Source organism: Nipponia nippon, unplaced genomic scaffold (assembly GCF_047370975.1).
Source record: "Nipponia nippon isolate SJK-2023a ecotype South Korea unplaced genomic scaffold, ASM4737097v1 scaffold_2, whole genome shotgun sequence".
Lineage (NCBI taxonomy): Eukaryota > Metazoa > Chordata > Aves > Pelecaniformes > Threskiornithidae > Nipponia > Nipponia nippon.
In genome coordinates, this window is record NW_028262336.1 from 87,843,816 (window position 1) to 87,867,631 (window position 23,816).

The 23,816-nt window shown below is 35.3% G+C and overlaps 1 protein-coding gene across 1 annotated transcript in view; it reads left to right on the plus strand.

Annotated features, from left to right (window-relative positions):
• Positions 1-23,816, plus strand: part of DACH1 (dachshund family transcription factor 1) — a 366,376-nt gene that overhangs the window by 293,497 nt on the left and 49,063 nt on the right. The window contains exon 9 of the mRNA XM_087758755.1: positions 22,298-22,449. Within this exon, the coding sequence (XP_087614881.1) occupies positions 22,298-22,449 (152 nt within the window). The remainder of the gene's footprint in view (positions 1-22,297; positions 22,450-23,816) is intronic.

The following is a 23,816-nucleotide window of genomic DNA, read 5'->3' on the forward strand; positions in this document are numbered from 1 at the left end:
CTTTCCACCCACAGGCTCTGTTGAAGGCAGTAAATAGTCCATTTTTGTTAATGAAGCTTCACTCATACAGCTGGGATTGTTTAATATTTTACGAGTGTTACTTTGTTTTGCTCTCAACGATCTCAGGCAGTTAAGGATTTATGAATCGTGTTTTTCTCAGCCCATCTGCGGTTTCCTATCTTCCCTGGCCTTGAGAATATGTTTAAATTTATTAAAGCGAAGCAAAGGCTCATTATTTCAAAGGAGAGCCAAAGTGACACAGTGAATTGGTTATTAATGGAAAGGCACTGCCATAGGGCGATTGAAATTTAATGATATCCTACAAGAAAAAAATGAGGGTGTCACTTTCCAAAAAGTCATGCTAAATGCCAGCCTTTTTAAGGTCCTGCCGCTAATTTTATGCCTGCGCACAGTAATGTTTTCAAAAGCGTTTAGGAAACACGGACCAGTGACTGTACTGATTATCCTTTTCACCTTCTCGCCTGTTCCAAATGGGTTTGTGCAGTGAGCGATTTAATCTCTAAATATAGGGAACGTTAAAAAAAATAACATTGCTGTTTTTCACAAGCTAAGGGCCTTTTGCAATCCTCCAGAGATGGACTTGCAAATATGCTATCTCCATATGCTCACAGTAAGCTCTCAAACTGGCTCATCACCAAAAAAAAGAAAACAAAAAACTTCAATCACTTTATTTCTTCTGCTTTTCTGTCATTCAAGAGATGTTTTATGTACACAGAGTACATTTATCAAAATTTAAGTCACATGTGATTAGAGCATACCTAGGAAATCTGGAAATTTCTCCATTTTCTCCCAATTGGACTACATTTTCTTTCAGAGGACAGTCCTTATTTCCTGAAATGCCTTCCACCTGTTTCTGGATTTTCCTTAGTTTATAATATAATGTTCATATAGACTTTGTCACTGTGTCTTCTCAGTTTCAAAGACAAGGTGTACAATTTCCTGGCAAAATCCAGTGTATTCTTCCCAAGTGAATGTTGAGGTTTGGTTTTCATTTTTTTTTTTAATTTGAGCTAGGTATAATTCTCAGAGCACAACAACTCAGTAACGTGGTCCCTAAGTGGCTGTTGAAAGAGTTCCAGATGGAAGAGGAGGATGAGGGTAGAGGGGGAAATACCTGTATTAGGACTGCAGGATCAGGTTGATAGAAACTTGTTGATGATGCTGATGCTCAATGGAGTATTATTGTTTAATGTTCCAGTGCTGGCGATAACTAGATGGTTCCTTCCAGTTACGTGTTTCAACACATGATTTACTACAACTATAACCATGTTTAAGCACAATTGAGGAACACGAATTGTGGATAAATCATGGATAACACAAGGTCTGTGTAAATGTCTGGACAGAAAATAGCTTGTGATAACCATGTCAAAAAAGCAGGCTTTACATTAGACACCTCACAATGTTAGATGACTGCTCCTTTGTAAAAGCAGAAGAACTGACGAAGGATTCTCATGCCATGACAACAAAGCTGCTATGGCTACACAAGCTATTGTGTGACCTTCCTCAGTTCTCAGCCATCGGGATGAAGAATCCTTTAGTACTTCCCAGTAGCCGTTCTCCTAAGATATCAGCTCCCCCAGAAAGCATACAAATACCCAGCAAAGCAAAAAGGGGTGGTAGCATAAAGGGATATCTGGTATCAATCATCCTCGGCTAATAAAAAAATGGTAGAAGTCTGTGGTGGAAAAGACACGCTAGGTCACCTAGTTCATCTCCCTGCTGGTGCGGGAAATGTTCCCGACATATATTTTCTAGTGCCCTGTCCAGTCTAGTTTAAATACCTTATGCAACTCATTTATATTTATATTGTAATTTTCTTACAAACATAAATATAAAACCAAACTCCAGACGTTGCCCTTGACAGGCACATTAGTAACAAATCATTTTCTAACCTTGCTTATGGTAAATTTTCAACCATCTCCTGACAGGTAAACAGAAATTTCTTCTTCTTCTTTTTTTTTTTTTATTTCTTTTAACTCTCAGAATACTTTCAGTTCCCAGCCTCAACAAATGAAATAAAAAACCCAACAAACCCTAATTATAAAATGACAGCATCATGTTGTTTCTAAAGGGAGACATGTTACCCTTTCTGGAGGCGTGCATCTGACAAGCATCCCCTGCACATGGTCCTGTCCCTCCTACACATAAGATAACCTGTGGTCTTAAACATACCATCTGCCATCTGCATGCCATAGAGGTGGAGGCAGCCTGAGGTAATAAAGACTGATAGCCATCTCCCTACCTCTTATATATTAACAGCCCTAAAAAAAAAAAAAAAAAAAAAATTTTTGCCAAATTTTGAACTCTTTTTCCTATAGAGCAGAATCCTGAGGTGAGAGATTCAGTTTTGTTCAGTCTATAGAAAAGGTGCAGTAAGAAAGAGTTATTTGCAGAACGGAGCCAGGCTAGGTGAAGTGAGTTGTGGTGAGTGTCATTTCTGAGGAGAAGGTAGCAGACGTCTTTTCACATGCCTTGGTCTTGGGTCTGTGAGTGGGTGCTGGCAACGCTGCCTGTTCTATGGATGCTTCTCAATGTATGGAAACCACTCGGTGAGAGGGCCTTGCTCTCTGATTAACACCAGGAGATGGAGGGCATAGAAAGAAGGGTCAGCTTCTGTGAGGTGCTAAGTGTCGTCTTCTCTGGCTTAAATCACTGAAAAGGAAGGCTCTTCAAACTGGGTGCAAGAATTATTGTAGCCGGCACCATGCCTTCACAGGGACTTTCTGTTGTCTGGGGTGAGGGGGCAGAAGAGTCAGAAAATAAGGTCGATAAGACCAAGAAATACTGTGTAAACTAAAGCCCTAATAGGATTTGCATACAATTTTAAAGAGCACAGGGAGAAATGGTGCCTCAAGGGCCTGCAACTTCGGTTCCTCTGAGCTTCCTGTTTTAACTATAAACTTATCATCCTATAACCTTTCTAACAAAGACATAAACACTTCAGCTACATATATTTTGATTGTTTCATGACAGTTTACTGGAGGCTTAGCAATGACAGATTTCTTCATTGTCTTTTTGCCAAAATTTGTCCTTTAAGTCATTTTTGTTGACTGCCCCTTTTAGCAGCTCACCTCACAATGAGAGAGGAGACAATTAATGGGAGGGTGATTTATCACTGCCAAAAACTGTCAAGGACTTCTGTTGTAGCTGGAGAAAAAGCAATTTCACATTATGGCATTTCATTCCGAATACATTGTATTTACAGCTCACAGTTTTATTTTCAGAGCCTATTATCAGGTGAAACAGTTGCATCTGAAATGTTGTTTGTGACATAGGTGACCTGTTAGGATTTGATAAGTATTTACGCCAGAGCACAAGGGGCTCACACATCTGCTGTTGGCAGAAGCAATGGAAAAAAATAACCTGGAAATGAGGCGTTTGATTTTTCTGGTTCCTACACTCGAGCATCTGTTGCTATAATTAAGTGGCATTCAGTAATTGCAGAGCAATGGTGAAATAAACATATGCATTCTTGCCAGCTTTTAGGATTTGGTGTCCTTACAGTAGGAGAGACAAGCAATGTGACTTCAGCAAGAACAAAGGGTTCTGAAACAAAGTTTAACAATTAACTTTCCTATTGCATAAAGAGGAATTTTACAAGAAAAAAGAAATAGAGGGAGGAAAAAAAATATAAATTGATGGGTAGCTTTCGTATGTTTAAACTGATCACTGCAAGAGGTAAAGCAGAATACTGAACTGGGAACATGTTAGCACTTTTTTGTTGAATGTACATGACTCCCTTGGGGTTGTGTTTAGAAACTAAAAACTGAGCATGCAATGCTAACTAAAAAAATGAGCATGCAAGAAATGTATTCTAGAGAGAGAGAGTTTCTAATGCAATGTACTACTTGAATTTGAAGGGGGAGTAGAGCAGAAGATCTCTGTGAGGGGCCCTGCTGCCTTTGTTTACGCACCAATTGTGGTGTAAATGAAAACAGAACCTGGTGGTCAGTATTAGTTAAGAACGTTGGTTAAACCAGACTTTTTTAATGAATCATTTATAAGGCATTAGTAAAACAATCAAATGTTCCATGTTCTGTGGTGAGAATCAGTATACTTTCTAAAAATTATTTTTTAGAAGTAGAATGAACTGGGGATATATAATTTTCTTCTGAGAGAGGATTTAAGTCAGAGCACTGTCTCATCTGATCAGAAGTTTTGTGATTGTCGTGTTTTTTGTCTTTTAAGAGCAGGCTGTCCAACAAGTTATTTCAATAACCGTCCTTGTACTAAAAATAAAAATAAAAATGGATAATTGAATAGCAGTACCCATGTAACCTAACAGATATGTGGCAGATGTAGCATGTTATAAATTCTGGGAACCTAAGAATAGAAAAGAGTGTCTGGCTTTTGCTGTCTGTCGAGGCCAATAAAGAGTGAGCATGAAAAAGAGCTATTAGTATTGTTTGAGGAGGCCATTCTTATATATGCTTTGGCACTTTCTCTTGCATAGTCTGGAGCAAGTTTGGCATTAACTGTGCTCCTGCCTTTTTGGCTGGTGGAGTAAGTAAGAAAGAGGAACCACTGTGCAGTGGGCAGAAAAAATTGCAGTATCTTGAATATATACATAGATACATACACACATGCATGCATACTTACAGATACATATATATGCACATACATAGATGCAGAGAGAGAAAAAGAGATGTAAAATGAATAAATCAAAGAGAAAACATCTTGTTTACCAGAGATGGGACAGAGTTGAAAAGTGAAAATAGCTGATAGTTTTTTCTTCACTTTCCATCACTTACACTCATTTCTACATGACCATAGCAAGCCATAACAAGTCAGTCAGAGCTTTAAAGGATTGGAATAGCACAGGACCAGGATCTATATTTTAGCTAAATGTAAATGTCGGTTACTTTTCTCACTTTACTGTTCAAATAGTGAAACTGAATCTGTTAATTAATTTTGTTTGTAAATACAAATATTTTAAGGGTAGGTATAGCTTTCTAAACTGATAAATTAGATTATTATTTTTAGCTGCATTTACTTAAATCTGATTCTAATATCAGTAACTACTACTACTACTACTACTACTACTACTACTACTACTACTACTACTACTACTACTTATTATTATTATTATTATTATTATTATTATTATTATTATTATTATTATTCATATTTCCATGGTATAATAGTGAAAAAAAAAGAATCTAGTCAGACTTCAGGACATTATTGTATAAGAGTCTGATTCTACTAAACTTCATATATATATACACTTCTTATATTTAAGAAGTGTATATCCTTTTTTATTCTACAAGTGAGCTCCTGGATTTTGCTGTTGTTTTGGGAATCCTCATGGAGCAATCTTTCTGAACTAGGTAAGAGCCAGGAGACTTTGGTCGTGTTTCAGGCTTTGTCGATGATCTGGTGTGTGACTTTGGGCAAAGCACTTCACCTCTTTGTGCCTCTGTTTCCCTCTGTGCTTATTTACAGCCAAGTTCTTTGAGGAAGGAGTTACCTCTCAAGTGTTTGCACAGGACTTTGATTTCCTTTTTGAGCCCTAGGCACTAAAAATAAATATTCTCACATTAAGTATTTCATTGAGCAATGTTGGAAGCTTTTTATTTTTGATGGAGGCGAGCCCACGGACAGTGGCTGTGAGCCTACTCCTGCCATCCTTGCATTGGCTTCTATTTCTGAGCCATTTGAGTAGGGAATGCGGCGTTAGGACCTCTTATAATCAACATTCTTTTGCCAGCATCCATTCTCAGCCTATTAAAAGAAAAAAGATAGTTGTGAGAACTCTGTCAATAGTGAAAGATCTATTATGTTGTCCACTAAAAACTTAGTAGAGGCTATAGGAGTGATTTTAATTGAGATTTTTACAACCATTTGATAACACTGTTTTGATCACCGTATTTAGGGCTGGATTCCAACAGTGGACATAAAACCTCTGACTAATCCACTGAGTCACCCAGTCCCTGTCATATATTGCTTAATGGTCCATGCTGCCAGGAATTATAATAGCTTTCTAGTAATAATTTTTTTTTAAAAGAAACTTTATGGGCACAAAGTCTTATGTAAGTTTAAAACTCAGATTTTTAAAAAGGCAATAAAAGAAAACTTCCTAGAGCTATGCTAAACTTCAGAATTTTCTTTTTTATTTACCATAAGTGTATAGAATCTTAAATCACATATACTATAAGTTAATGACTAATATTCTAACTTTGGTTGGTTAATGTTTGCAGGGCACTTACAGATGCTAGAATAATCTCTAATGTTTTTGCTCAATCTGCTCTGGAGATGGATGAAATAAATAGTTTAAACTAATTAATGTAACACCAGCTGTTACAAGTGCTTGGCAGACGTCTGTGAGTTTTGATGGGCAGAGAGCGGCTGTTGTACTTGACTTTATTTTAGTACAATGTTGATCACAGTGTAAGCTGGAATAAATGACGAGCCAAAGGAAGGAACAGAGGATGAATTCTGTGTAATGCAAAATAAATACTGCCCTTTTTCTGAAAATATTTTTTGAGGTCGAGGGAGAGTTATAGTGGACTTTTATTAAGTCATAAGTGCTGTGACAGCAGCTGTGCTAACCATGCTCAATATTAACATGCTTTACAAAAGCTGAAAAAATATATAGGCATCTGTGAAAATTCACATTGCTTTTAGATTCCAAAAAGTCTTAAGGCTTAATATAAGCACTTTGGCTGCATATTTTATTTCTACCTAGTAATTGCTGTTAGAAAGAAGAGATGTTTAAGACAGGTAGAGAAATAATGAGTATTAGTCCTAGAGAGTTAATATGTTTGCAAAGAGTAAGTTGGATTTCAGTGCTATTGGTATGCATGTGATTGATTGTATGGTATGGTTTTTATTTATTTATTTTGCACTCTAAAAATGAGCATGACTGCAAAAACTTTCAAGATGCAAAATAGTTATATCAAATTGAACTTAGTACTTTGTGCTGTAGCTTTAATTTATCAGTTCCTGATCAAAAACCACCACAAAGCCCAAATATATATTTCTGATGATAATTCGTTGTTTCTGTGTGATTTAATAAGTTAAAATATCCAAATAACTTCTCTTTTAAAGTTGGAAGGTAGAATAATTGTGCTGTGACAGGGAAACGACGGCTGCTATCTCTCTATGTGCCAGCATTAAGATAACAGTGTCATTGTACAGATTGTTACCCTGTGAATATGTCTAATAAGTTATTATAGCGTGCTGAGCAGATGGCAAGTGTGCTCCTGAAAGAATTGATGGATGGGATATGATGTCATCAGTGAGATGACAAGGTTCACAAGGTACTTGACCTCCAAGAATAAGTCCTAACTGGTTAGAATTCTAAATGGTGAACTTTTGTGACACTGGCTAAATGGGAAATATGTGCAATTTGTATTTCTTTATGGTAGTGTTTACCCTCTTCACTGAACTCCATATAATGGGATTTGGTCCCTGAAGACTTGGAGATATTGTTGGAAGGTTTCACCCTGTAACCTTCAGAGGATTTCAAATACAATTCTATACGTCTAAACTTTAACAAAATCCCACTGAATGATACTTATGAAGTAAGGTTCATATCTTTTCCTTCTTTATATGTATGTATGTATGTATAAAGAATTTAATTGAGATGCTCAATTAATTTAACATGTTCTCCCAAAAGAGAAAACTGCTGACTCAGTGAGAAAGTACAAAGCATTAGATTATAGTTTATACTTTTATAAGAAAGTGTTTAAAATTGTGGGCTATTCTAACATGACAAGGATCTTAATAGTGTACTAATAATTTTAGTTATGACTAGATTCTCCATCTCTAAATTGTATTAAACAAATAAGTATTTGATTGATCAATCAATTGATCAATTGATCTATCTACTTGTCTATCTAGGTATCTTCCTTTTTATTCTATTCCAAATTATATAGTGGGGTCTATGCTGTTGAAACACAGGCTTCTCAAATAGTTATTTGCAGGATTCATGAAATGAGGAAGATGCATGTGAAAGCCTCAAGAGGGAGAATATAGCTGCTAAAGTTTAGGCACTATATCAGCTGCATCTGATAGACACCTACCTTCTCTTCTTTGTTGTATGGAGAATTTACGCCCTTCTTTAGAGAGTAATACTTCCTTCCTTCCTAACCTAGGCAGAGGGATTCTCCCCTTCATCTCTTTTAGGCACTCCGTAAACCCCACCAATCGCAAAGTGAGCTCTGTATGTGTATTTTATGGGTAATTATGCAGATAGATAGACAAATCCTTCAAAATTTGGAATGAAAAGTTTGTACCTATACATTGTAAATTGGAAACAGAAGCAGAACACGCAAAAGGCAATATATAGAGAATATATCAAAAAAGAACAACTGAAACAAAGGGGATAAATGAATACTGAAGATACATACTATGCCTTTCCTACAATGAAAGTTAGAAGCAAGGAGTTTGGGGTCACCTTTTTTAGCCCCTAAAATTAATAAAGCTTGTTTTTTTCCATTGATATAACTGTATTTGGCTATGATCAAAAGCAGGAAGATAGGACGAAGAGGCATGAGCATAGTAGTTAGCCTTTTTTAATGTTTAATAAAATACTCATGGTTTCTTAAAATGCTGATTGTTCTTTGGCTCCTTTGAAATGAGGAGATATATTCCTTGTGGAAAACTCTTCCATATTTTATTGATTGTTTGCAGAACAAAACATAAATGCTATATGCAAAAATAAACTATGAGAGCATGTACATGCATACTTGTTCTGAATTCTTTATGCTATTTATTTTCAGCACTGATAGTTCTTTGAGATATTTGAATATTCATGTGACAACATAGGGGTTATTTACATGAACTGCAACAAGGGGAAACCAGATGAAAGCACTATAAATCCTGTGAATAAAAACAATATATTATAATTTTTACATTTCATAATGTTCTGAGTTTGAAATAAGTAAAAGTTGTTTGTAAAAATTCTACTACTGGGGAATACTGTTCCATTTCTTAAATCAGCTTGTAGGTGCAATAAAACTTTCATAAACAAGTTACAAATTGCTTCCATCTTTCCTGTATAAATAAAATGCTGAGGGTTCCTAAATTACTTCAGAATTACAGCAAAGCTTTGGATTGAGTTGTAAACGCTATAACAATGTATCAATTTTAGAGTAATTACTTTGAAAATATGGATTACAATTTAAAGTCACCATCTTTTTTTTTTTAGTTGATTTTAAATCCATGTCCTTAATCATCCAACCCAATGCAACTGTTTTACTCATGTTGTAGCCCTGCATCTGGTTCTACCAGTACAGGAAATGTACAGACAGTAGAAGGAAGATACTATGGTTCTCAGATCATACTCTCTTCTTTTTACTCCGGTAGTAAGGGTTGAGGTATTGTGTCTGCAGGAATAGTAACTTATTTACATGTGACTTGTAAATAGTTACCTCTGTGCATATAATTTACTGTCTATATTGAATTATTGTTTCTCTGGTTTATTGCCACTTTATAAAAATATAAAGAGCAGTACAAGAGTAGTAACCTGCTCAAAACCTGCTATTAGTAGGGCAGCATAGAGACGAATCTTTAAACAAATATTTTCGCTGTCTATAGTATGCACACTCTGGTAGTAGGTGGATTCAAGGGATTTGGTTCTGTTCTTGTAAGGTAATACTAAAAACTAATACTGAACTGTTGTCTGTAATCATGTCTACCAGTTTTTTAGCATAATTAAATAATACTCTGTCAAAATGTTTAAAACCATCAGATGAGTTTATCAAATAATGTGATAAATTATTCATTTGAGTTTTCAGTTTTTTAATAAAACAGAAAAAACAGAATCCACATCTCATCTTGTATTGTCATAGGTGTATTGATTATGTGGCTAAAGTATTTTCAGGAGCTAAGTCTTTTGTACCCAATCTGATCCCTGTATACATGTCTGTATGTATGCATAAGTGCTAAAGACGCGTAAAATATTAATACAAGGTAAATGAGTGTTCACCGAGCTCTCTTTGCCATATGGCCCCTGTGGAGGATAGAAGGCCCTGGCTAGCTTAAGCCTGCCATATGGACCTGGTGGAAAAAGGTAGGTCTTACACACAGAGCAAACCTACCATATGGACTGGGTGGAGCACTCAAAACTCTAAACATTTCTCGTACACCAGGGCCTTTTACACAGAAGAATGTAAAAACATACATAATGCATTACACACAAAAGCCATTGAAAAATGGATCAATTGTTTAGGTTTAATATGATGCTTTCAAACAGTGTCCAAAACTATATAAATAATCAGGGCTTATTTTGAAATAGTAAAGAGGATCATCAATCATTTACAACTGACTATTTTACTTTGCATTTAACATCCGCTGTATAATAGGACTGTACAATGCCACCCTTAATGCTGTACAAAGACAGAACAGCCAAAAAATAGTGATAGGGTTAAAGCAAAGTTTCTCTGAATGTGATCCCTTGCGTTTTTTTTCCCTCCTGTTCTTAACCTGATACACAAATTTAACACTTTGTGTAAGAGTTGTGAGGCAAGTCTTGGATTTAGAAATGGTTTACGTACTCCTAATCTTTTGGGGAATTGAGATTAAGCATAGGATTAGATCATTGAGTCAACTTTATTTCCTCTACGAAACTGAAAAGATCTGTGCCAGCTGAAGACCTGCTGTTTTGATGTCTAAGATGTCTGTTGCTTTTGTATTCAACAAATCTTCATTTACTTTCCACACTGAAAATGATGTGGTGCTACATAGCAGTGTCTTCTTTTATAGACCAAAGTGATAGTAAAGTAGCATAGTAAAATGCTCATTATATTTCAAACCACTGGACCTAATGTTGAACCTTCGTACACATTCCAATGTAAACATAACTATATTGGCTTGAATTATTTATACTTAAAAAGAAATCAAAACTCAGATCAGGACCATTCCAATTACGATTATACCAAAATATAGGGAAATGGAGCTTAAATTTAAGATGTATTTTTAAGAACTTATTTTCCACTTTCTTATCTGTTTTGATAATGATTTAGATCCTGTTTTCACAGTTTTACATGTGAAAATGAATAAGCAGAAAAGAAGTCAAGATCTGGGTTTTTTTTTGCAAATAGGGAGATTATTTAGGCTGTTTTGTCCTTTCAGATTTCTGTCATAATCTTTTCCTTCTCTCTATAACTGTATTTTTTCTCCTCTGATCTTTAGTTAAACTTGAAATTTCAACAAGCAGACTAATGTCTTCATATCTTGGAAGGGGAAGAAACTACTGAAACAAAGAAATTTTAGAAACAATAAGTGTTACTGAGAAAAAGATTTGAGAAGGTTTCTAGAGGGGCTAAAAGCCAACCTACCAGCAGGATACTGAATAAAAGTATTATCCTTAAATACATAATGAGCTCATCAGTTTAAGATAATAAAGCTTGTGCAAATTTTTTCAGTTTGTTTAGGCAGTAATTTTTTTCACACTGCCATAATGGTAAAGATCTTTTGATTCCTGTTTTGTTTATGTACAGTTATCACATACATGAATTATCACAAAGTAGTGGAGAGCATTTGAATGACTCCTAGGGTTTGTATTTTGCTTCTATTGCATAGCATTTATAATTGCTTAAGGAATGAAATAAGTATTTTTTCAGATATATTATTGACATAAACACTGAAAAATTTACGGAAATTTTGATGTGAAACAGAATAAGTAAAAAGATCTGTCCCTGTAATGGAGTTACATGTGTTTCCTTGATAGTATGATAGAATATAGATAAAAGACTGAATGCAATATTTAATTTGCTTGAAGGTTTTAAACTGGATCCTGGGAAAGGTTTTAATTTACCAGCAAGTATATGGCATGTTTGCTGTGTAAGGTACCTTAATTTTCTTTATTTAATGTAAACCAAACTGATCCAAATTCCATGATGACTCCAAACTATTTTTTCTCGTCTTAAATCAGTGCTGAATGTGACCCATAATGTATAAATACATAAAGGATATTTTTTGCTCTTCTCTAATACGTATTCTGATATATTAGCATAAATTACGTATTCCAAGACATGAAGACACATGCAGGCCAAATCTCACTTTAAAGTGGATGCCTCAAATGGAGCAGAAAACATTAGAGGTAAAACTTCTGCATTAGTCTATCAGTGAGCATCAAGCTAGTGAATGCCATAGAAATCTCACTAATGGACACATTCTGGCGGCTTGTTGCAGATGTTTGATGAATGAATTGCAAGAGGAATCATATCAGATGTAAAAATGCTTGCCTTTTCATTCTGAATTTTCTTTCAGAGCACTCTGGAGTTTAGGGATTTTGGTTTGTTTATTATTATGGATTTCTGTGAAAGTCAGATATTAGGATATAATCTATAGGCAATGGGTTGAGAAATGTGTCTATAATATTGTAAAGGACTGTTTCTGATGCTATAAACTATGAAACTCATATTGAACTCCCATAGGCAGACAGCCAAATTTCTATTAGGATGTCATAACCATATAATCCAAAATGTGTACATCAATTATTGTCTACAACATTTGCATCTGAGTACTGGAACCATTCCATAGATAGACACATTAAGGACTTTTATTATATTTGTTAAAAAATTATTGTGAAATCATTTTTAAAAGTGAGTTAAATATATTTTATAGTCTCTTATGCAAATGTGTTTTTCTGAGCCTCAAATCTAAGGAAGCCTCTGTGCTATACTGCTTCATGATACTAAAACAGCTCATTCATTTTGTACCCTTCCTGGTGAGACTTTGTCAAAATGGGATGCTTCACATCCTTTTGTTTTCAGTAACAAGTGCTGTAGTAGCTATGAGAAGAGTTAAGATCTTCGAGTTACTAGATCACATATTTCTGTAAAAAGTAAGTGTATATTGCCATTTGGGTACTTAAGCAAAGAGTAGATGTTATTGAACTATTGATGATAAAACACCTGTTACCTCAGCCTCTCAGAAGCGTGACTGCAGGTCTTGACCAACAGAGTCCCCTAGGTACTTTCTTTTCAAAGCAGAGTTTCTTCCCTGCATTTCCAATGCATTTGTAGGTTTTCCTTGCGTATTCAAGAATTCCTGAACCTATTACCCGATAGCCCCATACAGTTGTGTTGGATGAGTCCATCTGACTATTTCTTGACTACTTTATTTTATTTTATTTTATTTTATTTTATTTTATTTTATTTTATTTTATTTTATTGGCAGTTTTGGCTCTAAGAGTGAGGCATTAATACATCTAGGGTAGGAATTTTGGCATGGAGAGAGCTTGGGAACACATTTTCTTAGTATGTTTCTGTCTTGATATGCATTTTTAGACTGGTCATCTTATTCAGTATTCTAATTAATATATTGTCAGTCTGAATATTAGAGGTACTTGATAGTATCCTTTTTATTAAAGAAGTTATTAAAATCATGGGCATTAATAGGATCTTACAGGAAAGTGAAGTGAATATAAGTATACATGTTTTAAAAATATTTGGTTTCTGCAAAAAGCAGTCACTGAACATTTTATATATTTATCTAAAAAATGATATTTTCTCATATTACTTTAAGACGAAACATGACCATATTCTCTATGAATATTCAGTTAAACAAAACACTTACATTAATCGATAGATCCAGTTTTACCAGTTCTGACCAGATAAATATTTTTTCTGCTGGGACAGGTGACCAGTATAAGCTACCATAAATGCAAAGTGTTTAGATCTCTTTTGTCTTCTCTGTTGAACTTCTCTGACGTATTTATTTGTGAAATGCGGTACTGTTGACTTCTGTGCTGCTACTTTACACCAGGTGCCAAGCATGCCTGGTCAACCTCATCTGCTTCCCAGCACTCTGGGGACAAGGATGTGGGACGGGTTATGTGGTTATGTGCTGCTGAATGAATGACAGCTGACAAGTGTTACGCAGACACATCACCATCTATTCCTTTTCTGTTTGGGCATCCGATCCATGCTGTCAGCAGATTATCAAGAACATGGGCCATGTGACAAGGGAGCAGGAGCATCGATGCTTAGTCCGCCATAATTGCGGCATGGCTAGATATGGACTTCTTGAAAATGTTTACTTTTTTTTTTTTTCTTGAAAAGAACGAATATTAGAACTATGAACTGAACACAGACCAAGGAAAACAGTGTGAATACAATGCAGTTCCAGGTATTACCATAAAACCTTCATCTTCAGAGAATTACAAGTTACCAGCTGTGCTTTTATCAAGAATTCCCTTCTCACTACTGTTATGCTTACAAAAAAGGAGTGATGTTATTTCAGCTGACAATGACAAAAATGCTAATATTATTGATATGCCTTATTTTTTTAATCACCTTAAATCCCAAAATAATAGATGGTTTTCAACTTTCATGAAACATGTCCAGAGGACTATTAATCCAAATCATGTGGCACTTGAAATGATCCAATAAAATCTAACAAAATGTAATTGTTACATTCTGTAATGTTTTTTCTCTGCATTTTGCAGTAGCCATACAGAGACAGTTAAAGTATAGGAAGGAACAGGCAGCACAAAAATAAGTATGCATACTGTGGATGTATTGCCTTGTGTATCGCTTTTATCAGTTGAGCTGTACATATTTATGTCCATAATTTTGAAAAGGTGAGTTTTAGTGTACATTAATTATGCAGTCTTTGAGTCCAATCCCTAATTTAAAGTTTGATATTAATCAGGAATTTAGCTTAGGCTGAAAATACTTGGCTTGATCTTTGATTCTGCATACATTTAGGAAAGCTAGATGTACAGTCAGGCTACCTAGGTGAGGGAGCCAGCTTCTGTAGCCAACGCAGTAAAGGGGATTAAACGGCTAGTATCATGAATGGTGGGATTTGATTTCCTAAGCAGGTATCCCTTTACTACATAGATGATTATGCACGCCCCTCGGCATGACTTTAGAAAAAGCTCAGAGTGACTATTGTGAACCTGTAGGGAGACACATTTACACAACCCTCCATATACACTTATGCATATAACCAGTTCTCATAGTATTGCTACGAAGCCAAGAAACATTCTTTTTAGCACTCAGTATTGCCTGGCTGATGGAGTGGAGCTAGCAGAGTACTAATTGGGACATTTGACACGAACCAGTAAAATACATTTATACTTTTTTCAGCATCCAAAGCACAGATGGCCTTAATGTGCATCCGATCCTTGCCAGTAGCATATAAAGATCTTTAAAAAAGAAATAATGGACATAGTTCTTATAATTAAGAACTCCAGGTTATAATATTATAAAGTGCCTTGTATTCATACTAATATATTGTTAAAAAATGCAATAAAAATATTTATGGTACCTTTCTAACCATCATTTTATCTTTAGGAATTTGTATTTCTTTAAGGTTAATTAATGTAAGTTGCTGTCAGGTGTTCAAGGTATTTGTACTGTGTAATTATCAGATATATGCAGAGTTGTCTCTGACTATCCCATTTCTTTTTTATTTCTGACCATTCTGTGCACTTTAAAAAATTGTGTGAAAAATTCTGTGAGCAAACAGGATAATTTTTATTACAGGGACAGAGAAACCATATAATTTTGGTTTGAGCATTATGTGTTATGATGCCAAAGTACACAAAGTGGAAATATCACTGGCATTTTAACATTCAATTGTATGGTAAAATACATTTGTTTAAAAATATGAATGATAATTTATTCTGAAATATTGTGAAATCCTTAGAATAAATAAATCAGCAAATACTGCTTGACCCAGCCCTAATCAGTAATAGGCTGCAAAATAAGATAAAGGTTATTAAAATAATCCTTTTATTGAAAGAGAAAATTAGATAAGTTGCGCTGATTGACTCTGAGGCCCTCCTAGGGACATGTAAAATGAAGAATAAACTCAACTTGATCTACTCCAAAAAGCCTGAAGAAATCCTCACAGCTGGAACATCACCACTAATTACATTTTTGCTTTTTGGATATATTTTGCCAACTCTTTCCATTCGTTTATAGTGATGTTATACCAGTAATTCCTTAACAAAACTAAACCATGTGGTCTTTAAAGAACATACTTGCTTTAAAGAATATATTTGCTGTTGACAGCTGTAAATTTCATTTGCATTGACTGACAGTTCTTGAAATACTACAAGAATTACTTGTCCAAAATAAGCTCTGTTAAAAAACACAGTTTGGCTGTTTTGTTTATTTCTTGCTGAGTTAGTATAAATTTCTTGCTGCTGGGCACTCTTTCTCCCCTCCTTCACCACATAATCCCAATCCTATTATCCCTTTCCAAAGTGTTCGGCCACCTTGACTGTCCTTCTTTCCTATTTTCTCAACTCAACGTTCCCTGACTTCTTGATTAGTCCCTGTCTCCTTGTCAAGTCATCCCTGTTTCCAAACACCCATGTCCCAATTCCAGCCAGCAATACGTTCCTTTTTTTCTCTATGTTTATAGATAAATTGGCTTACAAGGTATCAGCATAGAAGGGATATCACTGAACCTGGGAGAAAGAGAGATCCCTAATCTTATGTTCAAGGGGTGATTTTCCCGCTGGCTCTAATTTGCCATTATGGAGACAACTCCAGCTGCAGTATGTTCAGTGACCCTGTGTGGCAGTAAAGAATGATCTGTAGGGACTGCATTTTCTTTAAAAGGATTAAAGAAATACTGGAAATGTATTAAATGAAACTCTCTTTTCCAAAAAGGACAAGCAAGTTAGAATATTGTATTTTCAGTGGTTAAAATCAGACAGAATTGTCAGTAAATATGAGTCTTACTGTTGATGGGCATCTAAACCTACCTCCAAAGTGGACATATAAAACTAGATTCTTACATACTTTTATTCTTGTGTAGTCCTTTACATCAAGTGGAAGTGTGCACATTTTGAAGCCATGCCACTTACAAAAATGGTCCATAATGGTAGAAGTGATATACAGATGTGTGAGTTCTGTAAGACCTATTTGTATAAATATATGTGACTGCACCAGGTATAAAGCCATCGTGTGCATTGTACACATCCAAGAAACACCTTCTTAGTAGCTATGGCCCTTTCCATGTAAGCTTTTAATCTTTTACTCATATTTCATTATTGGTGAGTTACTATTCCCAAGGTCCTCAGGCAAACATACCAAGCCAAGAAATAGAACTCAGTGGATGGCATTTACAATGGTACTGTTAACTGTGAGAGCACCAGCTCCTTTGAAATGTTACAGAAACAACAAACAGCTAGTCAGTCTATTTGAATATTTGCTATTCTCCCCTTATTTCCAGCTGCCACAGTCGCAAATGTTTTAATTTCAGGGTACTTTGGTACCCTGGAGAACTGTTTTTAACATAAAAGGAAGAAAATAAAATGTGGATTGAAAAAAAAATGTTTGCATAAGAGTTAGTTTTAGTACATTCCTTCTACAGTTCACAGTCATCTCACATTGCCCCTAGTTATGTGCAGGGTGAATCTTGAATGAACAAATCTATAAAGCAGCCAAATGATATGGGAATTGAGTAAGAGGATTTTATTTTTTTATTTTTAGATCTTCATGAAGTTGGTAAACACTTCAGTTCAGCACATGGCACCACCTGTTCTTTTGTGTTAATATAAATCAATAATTAGAGATGAATCAAAATAGAAGAGCTTCTCACACCTGAAACCTCTAACTCTGAGAAAGGCGAAATACAAAACTTTGTACTAAAGGGTGTTTGACAACATAAACGAAAATCATATTAAGCCAAATGGAATAGATTGTTTCCACAAAAACGTATGCACCAGATTTATGATAGTAAAAAGTGAAAACAGGATCCTTTTCCATCATTCAGATGGTAAGAATGAGCCTGTTTTAGGAACAAATACATTTGAAATATTTTACAGAGAACAAAAAAGCATCAAGATGCATTACAAAAAAACCATTAAATGATTACAGAAAGGCAGTAATCTGTATAGTATTTTTTGGAGCCAGCTATTATCGCTTGCTTTCAAATCCTGGCAATATCAATATTCTCCAGTTTGATTGGTGACTGATCTGAACTTACCCTACTTGCTTTCAGGAACAAAGACAAGAGAATGGCTACCTCTATTCATCTATTATTGTTTAAATAGCTGTCACAGCATCCAGGATGTCTGTTTCCATGTTATCTGGTGAAAGAATAAAATAGAATGGCAACAAACCAAATACAGTGAAAAATGTTCATTGTATTTGGCCCAAACCAGCTGCTGTTTGCAGATAAAATCTGGTTTGAACAAAACCAGGTGAATTTTGGAAATTGAGGAACAATGGATGGAGTGGATGTAGCATTTACAAATATTTTAAAGATATGTGTCGCATTGAGACTTGCCTATTATGGTGATTTAGTTTGTATGTCAAGGCACATATTCATCTCTGCTCAGATACTGTAGAGTCTTGGGTAACAGCTTGTCTTATCCTTGTTTATTTGTTAATTTATAACATCTCAGTTCCCAGCACAAGCCAAGGCAGGCCCGGACACTTCTTTGTTCTGCCTCGTTCTTTCTTTTTTTTCACTTTTCTTTACACTGTTGTGCTCCCAACTCCGACAATGGAGTTGTAGATTGACCCTCTTTCCCCTCTTGCCCTGGCTTGTCTTCGAATGCTTCCTTTGATGCGTTCAGACTGAAAATGCCAGATCGCTGTCTCCCAGCAAGGGCTCATCATTTTTGCAGCGTGGCTCTGCTAGTAGGTTAAGAGGAATGTTAGTAGTGCCTTTGCAACAGTTTAAAAGATGTTAGGCTAATGATCATTTGGAAACAAAGATATATCATTGCATTAAGAAAAGAGGACTTGTGCAGAAATGGAAGATTTTAAAATGCCTTAATTACAAGAGGTCGTATTATTTTGCTACTAAGATATGTGGTTATGTTTTAATTGGCTGTGTTTACAATGTGGTTTTTCCTGAAAATGCATTTTTTCAGGATTCCCTCAATCATCGCTTATCTCACATCCACAAACATCCATGCTTCCTGTGTATAATATGTACATTTGCTCTGTTTCAAACATACTCACACTCAAAGTTTATTTCACATGGGACATCAAGAAAACAAAGTCACATTAGTCTGACTTTTTTTTCTGAGTTGATGTTTCATTAAAATAAGTTCATAGTAAGTTCAGCTCTCTAGTCTTACCCTTCAGTGTAAATTTGTTTCTCTTATTTATTATAACATAAGAGTTTGGATATTATTTTGAGTTCATACCATTCTGCATAACTTTAACCTTTTTTGAGTTACTTTGCCTATTGCAAAACCACACGTTGTTAGAAAAATCTTTGCAAACATCACAACATATTTTGAGCATGCACAAAGTACAGCAAACTTAACATGTATTTAATTTTAAAGTAGTAATGCAGTAAAAAATGTAATTTCTTGCATAAATTCTATGAGAAGACCTATGTTAGGAGCTTCCTGTATCTCAACAATTGCATGGAAAAGCATAGTTTTTAAGTAAGTGAATTAAAGCCTATGGAATTTTTAAGTGGGTCAATTTTATCTAGTATGTTTTAAAATATTTTGACAATTTAAGACCTAAAATATTAGTAAGACTCTGAGTTGTCTTAGAAAGTATGAGAGGTCATTGGTCCATTTCTCTGACAAAGCAGATGATGTCCCTTTTTTAGTTTACTTTCTCATTGAATCAGCTCCACCATGCATATTAGTTATTAGACTCTTTCTTGCTATACCATGCAAGTCCAATACTTTCACTGGAACCACTGATATAAAGAAATCTTTAGCCAAAAAGCTCAGTGAAGTATCAAAGAAGAGGTTTTGTAATTTTATTTTTTTTTAAACGTTGGGTAGGAATCATTTGAGAAAGCCATATTTGCAGCAGAGGAAAAAAATGTTTCCAGCTATGCAATAATATTGTGTAGTGTTTATCAACCTATTGTCTAACCAGTTTTGTTTAAGTTTTGGGTTGTTTCTTTTGATTAATGAAAGCATAACAATTCTGACAGAAGTTTGGAAAAAAACATTTGGTAATGATTTTTCACACTAGAATAGGATTTGAGAAGATGAACTAGCAGAATGATCTGAGAAGAATAAGCTAGTTTGCAATACCCAGGAATACCTAATTTATTTTTTCTAATGAAGTGGTGACTATTTCTATAATATTTCAAAAGCTGGGAAGAAAAGAAGCAATTTGGATTTAGGGCCAAATTTAGTATGTTACTACAAAATGACTATAGAGATATCCATGTTGCTGTGGGGTAGCATGAGGACAGAGGATACATCCACAGAGTCCATTTTTCAGAGCCTGCTTTGAATCTCGGTAAGGTAGATAGGAAATAGTTCAGTAATCTATAGCCAGTTTTTCTCAGCACTTTATGACATGACTGGAAAACTTAAATATAGCTGAAAAAAATCTTTTATGACTCTGAATAGGCTGAAGCTTTCCCTGGTCAACATCAGTTCGTTTCACAAAGCTTGCCTTGGTAAGCTTTTGAATGATGACTTTATGAGAAACCAGTAATTGTAACAAAAATTGTGACAAATAGGGGACATGAAACAGGGTTTTAGTCCTTGTGTAGGCTGTTCTCAGCCTGAGCCACAGTGAAGTAGGGAGAACAGCTTCCATGGTAGGACTGAGCTCACCAAAAGTAAATCTTTCCATCCAAGCTAGTCAGCTTGGGCTTCTCTTACAGTCAACAGGCACTTCTAGAGGAAGATTTGTCTCCTTCTGCTGTAGATACCTGTGACAGTTCAGATGGATTAGTGCCTTGAACTGCTGTCTGCTTCTCTCCAATGGCTATAGAAAGAGCTAAGTGGGACCAGCCCAGAAGCACATGTCGAAATGGGGGGACATAGTGCGTGAGGCTTTTACTCTAGCACTGTAAATACTGGCCAGCACGACAGAGCTGGTGAGGAGATGGGACAAGAAATCTGCACCTGAACATGGTTGATGGAGATTGCTTCCTTCTGGAGTAGCAGTGGATGGGGACTCTTGGAACAAACTGGGACTTGGAGTTATGGTTTTCTGCTCCTGGGGTCATCAAAGCCTACACTCCAACCCTTTGTTGCTGCAGGTTTCAATTTTCCTCATCCTAGACTATGTCCGCTTAAGAAATACTGCACCCCAGTTGAAGAGAGAGCTCTTTTTAGGCAACTAAGATCAGAACTTTCATATGATACAATTCCTAATGTGTGTGATAGGATAAATAGAGAAGTATAACTATTTATTGAAACTATAGTTAAATAAAATGCAGAAAGAAAGAGAAATTAAAATACCTCAAAACATGTATCTTGTAATGATCAAAGCCCAAATGGAAAAGAGCAAGTCTGACAAACTCTTCTGTAGTCAAATAGCTGTGCAGAGATCTGCATAATACCAAGAGTACATTGTGATGTCCTTGTACTGTATTGAGATAGATCAATATGTGTCAGTTAGTGACTGAGCCCTTGGTAAGAAGAGTTATGTATAGATATACTATCTATATATATGTATAGATAGTTTTCCTTTTGAAGAATTCAGATTAACATCTGGTGCAAAGAAATTGACCTAAATTTCTGTATCATATCAACAATAGTCTAAAAATATTCCAAAAAGTGGAAAAAAAAAAAAAAAAGAGGGTATTGAAGTTTCTATTAATTTGGGGTTTTTTCTTTGTTTTTTTTTTTTTTTTTGTACTTACTTTATAATCCGTTCACAGATTATCTGAAACTTTAATCTTAGAAGTCTTCAAGCTGTGGGAGTTTTTTCCCAATGTGATGTCAGAACTGATCAGATCTGATTGTTACAAAGATCCCACTAAGGAGTTTAGCACTAATTGTTAGAAGATGTCCGTGCTTAAAAAAATTAGGCCAGTGATTGTAACCATGCTGTTAATTTCATGTATTGTTCAGACCATGTTTCAATAGTGGGAATCAGGTGTACTTTCTTGATTAAAAATGCATTGAGGATCTGTAGGTTTTTTTGGTGTTGCAGAATCTTCTGAGCTGTAAGTGAAACCATTAAGAGCGGGAAGGGTTAATTGTATGGGAAGCCTCATATTCAAATACTTCTCGTATACAAAATATATGTCATGCTGGAAAATATTCTATTGTCAATCCAAATAGAACACAAACTAAAATGAGGTAATTGGGAAGGTGCCCATAAAGTCAGCCTGAATATATTATCACAAGTATATGTGAGATAATATTTGTTTTAAAAAGATTCTATGGCACTGTAAACTCAGTCTCATTAGAGACTGCATTTAAAAGGCTTATAAAGTTACTCATTAATGTTATCTTGTTGTATCTCCACAGCTTTTTCATTAAAGAAAATTCAGCAGAAAGCATTTTCTCCTGATAGCAGGAACCAATTTGCAATAAATGTTCTGGAAACCACTAGGGAAGCCATTACTGAGGTCTAATAAAAACAGACAAGCGTAACTTGTTCTATATTTTTGTTTCAATCACATACAGATGAGACCCCGCTCTCCACACCAACCGCAAGAGACAGCCTTGACAAACTTTCTCTAACTGGGCATGGGCAACCACTACCTCCGGGTTTTCCATCTCCTTTTCTATTCCCTGATGGATTGTCCTCCATAGAGACCCTTCTGACTAACATCCAGGTAGGCCTTTCTGTAGATCAGCTTAAAGGGATGGAGAGGAGCCAGTTGCAGATTTGTCTGAATTAATGCAACCATTCTAGCTTAATTAGTTCATAAGATTATTTGGATCAACTAATTTACTGAAACTTTCTAGTAATTTAGGTTTTAAAGGAACCACAGCAAACAAATGAATTCAGAAGCTGTCAGATACAGTACATAAAAATACAGGTTGTATATTAAACCACAGCAGAGAATTCGATGAAAATTGCATTGGTGTGTTTAATAACATTTGTCTTAAATGCTCTTTTTATTACAAGCTAATGAAATGTATCTTACTGTTTAACTTTATCTCATTTACTAAGCAGAGAAACATTTCTTTAATAAATAGTTATTTTAAATTGCTGGAGTGCCAAGGTGGAAATTATATTTAAAGCTTTTTGAAATGTGTCTCTCATAAAAGTGTTCACAAAAAGCACTTCTTTTATAAATAAGCTCATTTCACTCAAAGTACTGTCTTCAAAGAAAAGACTTCAAAGGGTATTACCAAATTTTCTGCAGATTTCCTATTCGGTAGTCACAATGTCTATTGTGTGTATAGTACAGTCTGATTCAAATATTATTTAAGGTATACACAAGCATGTAGCTTGGAGCCAAGATGTTAGTGTTTCATATTAGAATGAAGAATCTTTTGTCCACAAATTCAGTGATCATGTGTTCCCCAGATGCAACTTTTGCAACAATATGGTTGTATGTTGCATGCAGAAGCAAAATGATAGTGCAGAAAGTAATGCAGCTGTATTGTACTCATTCCAGATAAGCCTCGTCTGTGCAGCTACTAACTTCTAATGTATTTGTCATACTATCTTTCCCTGCTCATTCCTGCAAATACATTAAATCAATTGTATTCTGTTCAGCAAAGGCTACGACAGAGCAGGGCCAAATTCTGCTCACTTTACTTTCTTAAGCAATCTCATTAAAGTTTATGGCACTTCAGACTTGTTTTATGAAGGTATATGATCCATTCATTGGTGATGTTTTGAGATCTAATAAGGAAAAAATACTGCTATTTAACAATTAACTATTGCTATATCTTCCCGGTCTGAAAGAGCACATTTGTGGTTGCTTTTTGTGGTTCTGAGACTGAGGATCTGAAATATTTAAATCATAAACCAAGGTAATTCTGCAACAGTTAGCATTCCTCTGACAGATCTGCTGCGATCTGTAAAGAATGATTTTTTTTTCTAAAGGAAGAAATACAGTTAGCAAAGTATGTAATGTTTTAGCTGTGCATGCATGTACAGGAAAGTTCTTAGTATTTTTTTTGACAAATGTGTGCACTCAATGTCTCTAGACAGCAACCTAATGAGCAAAGCATTCAGCATCAACAG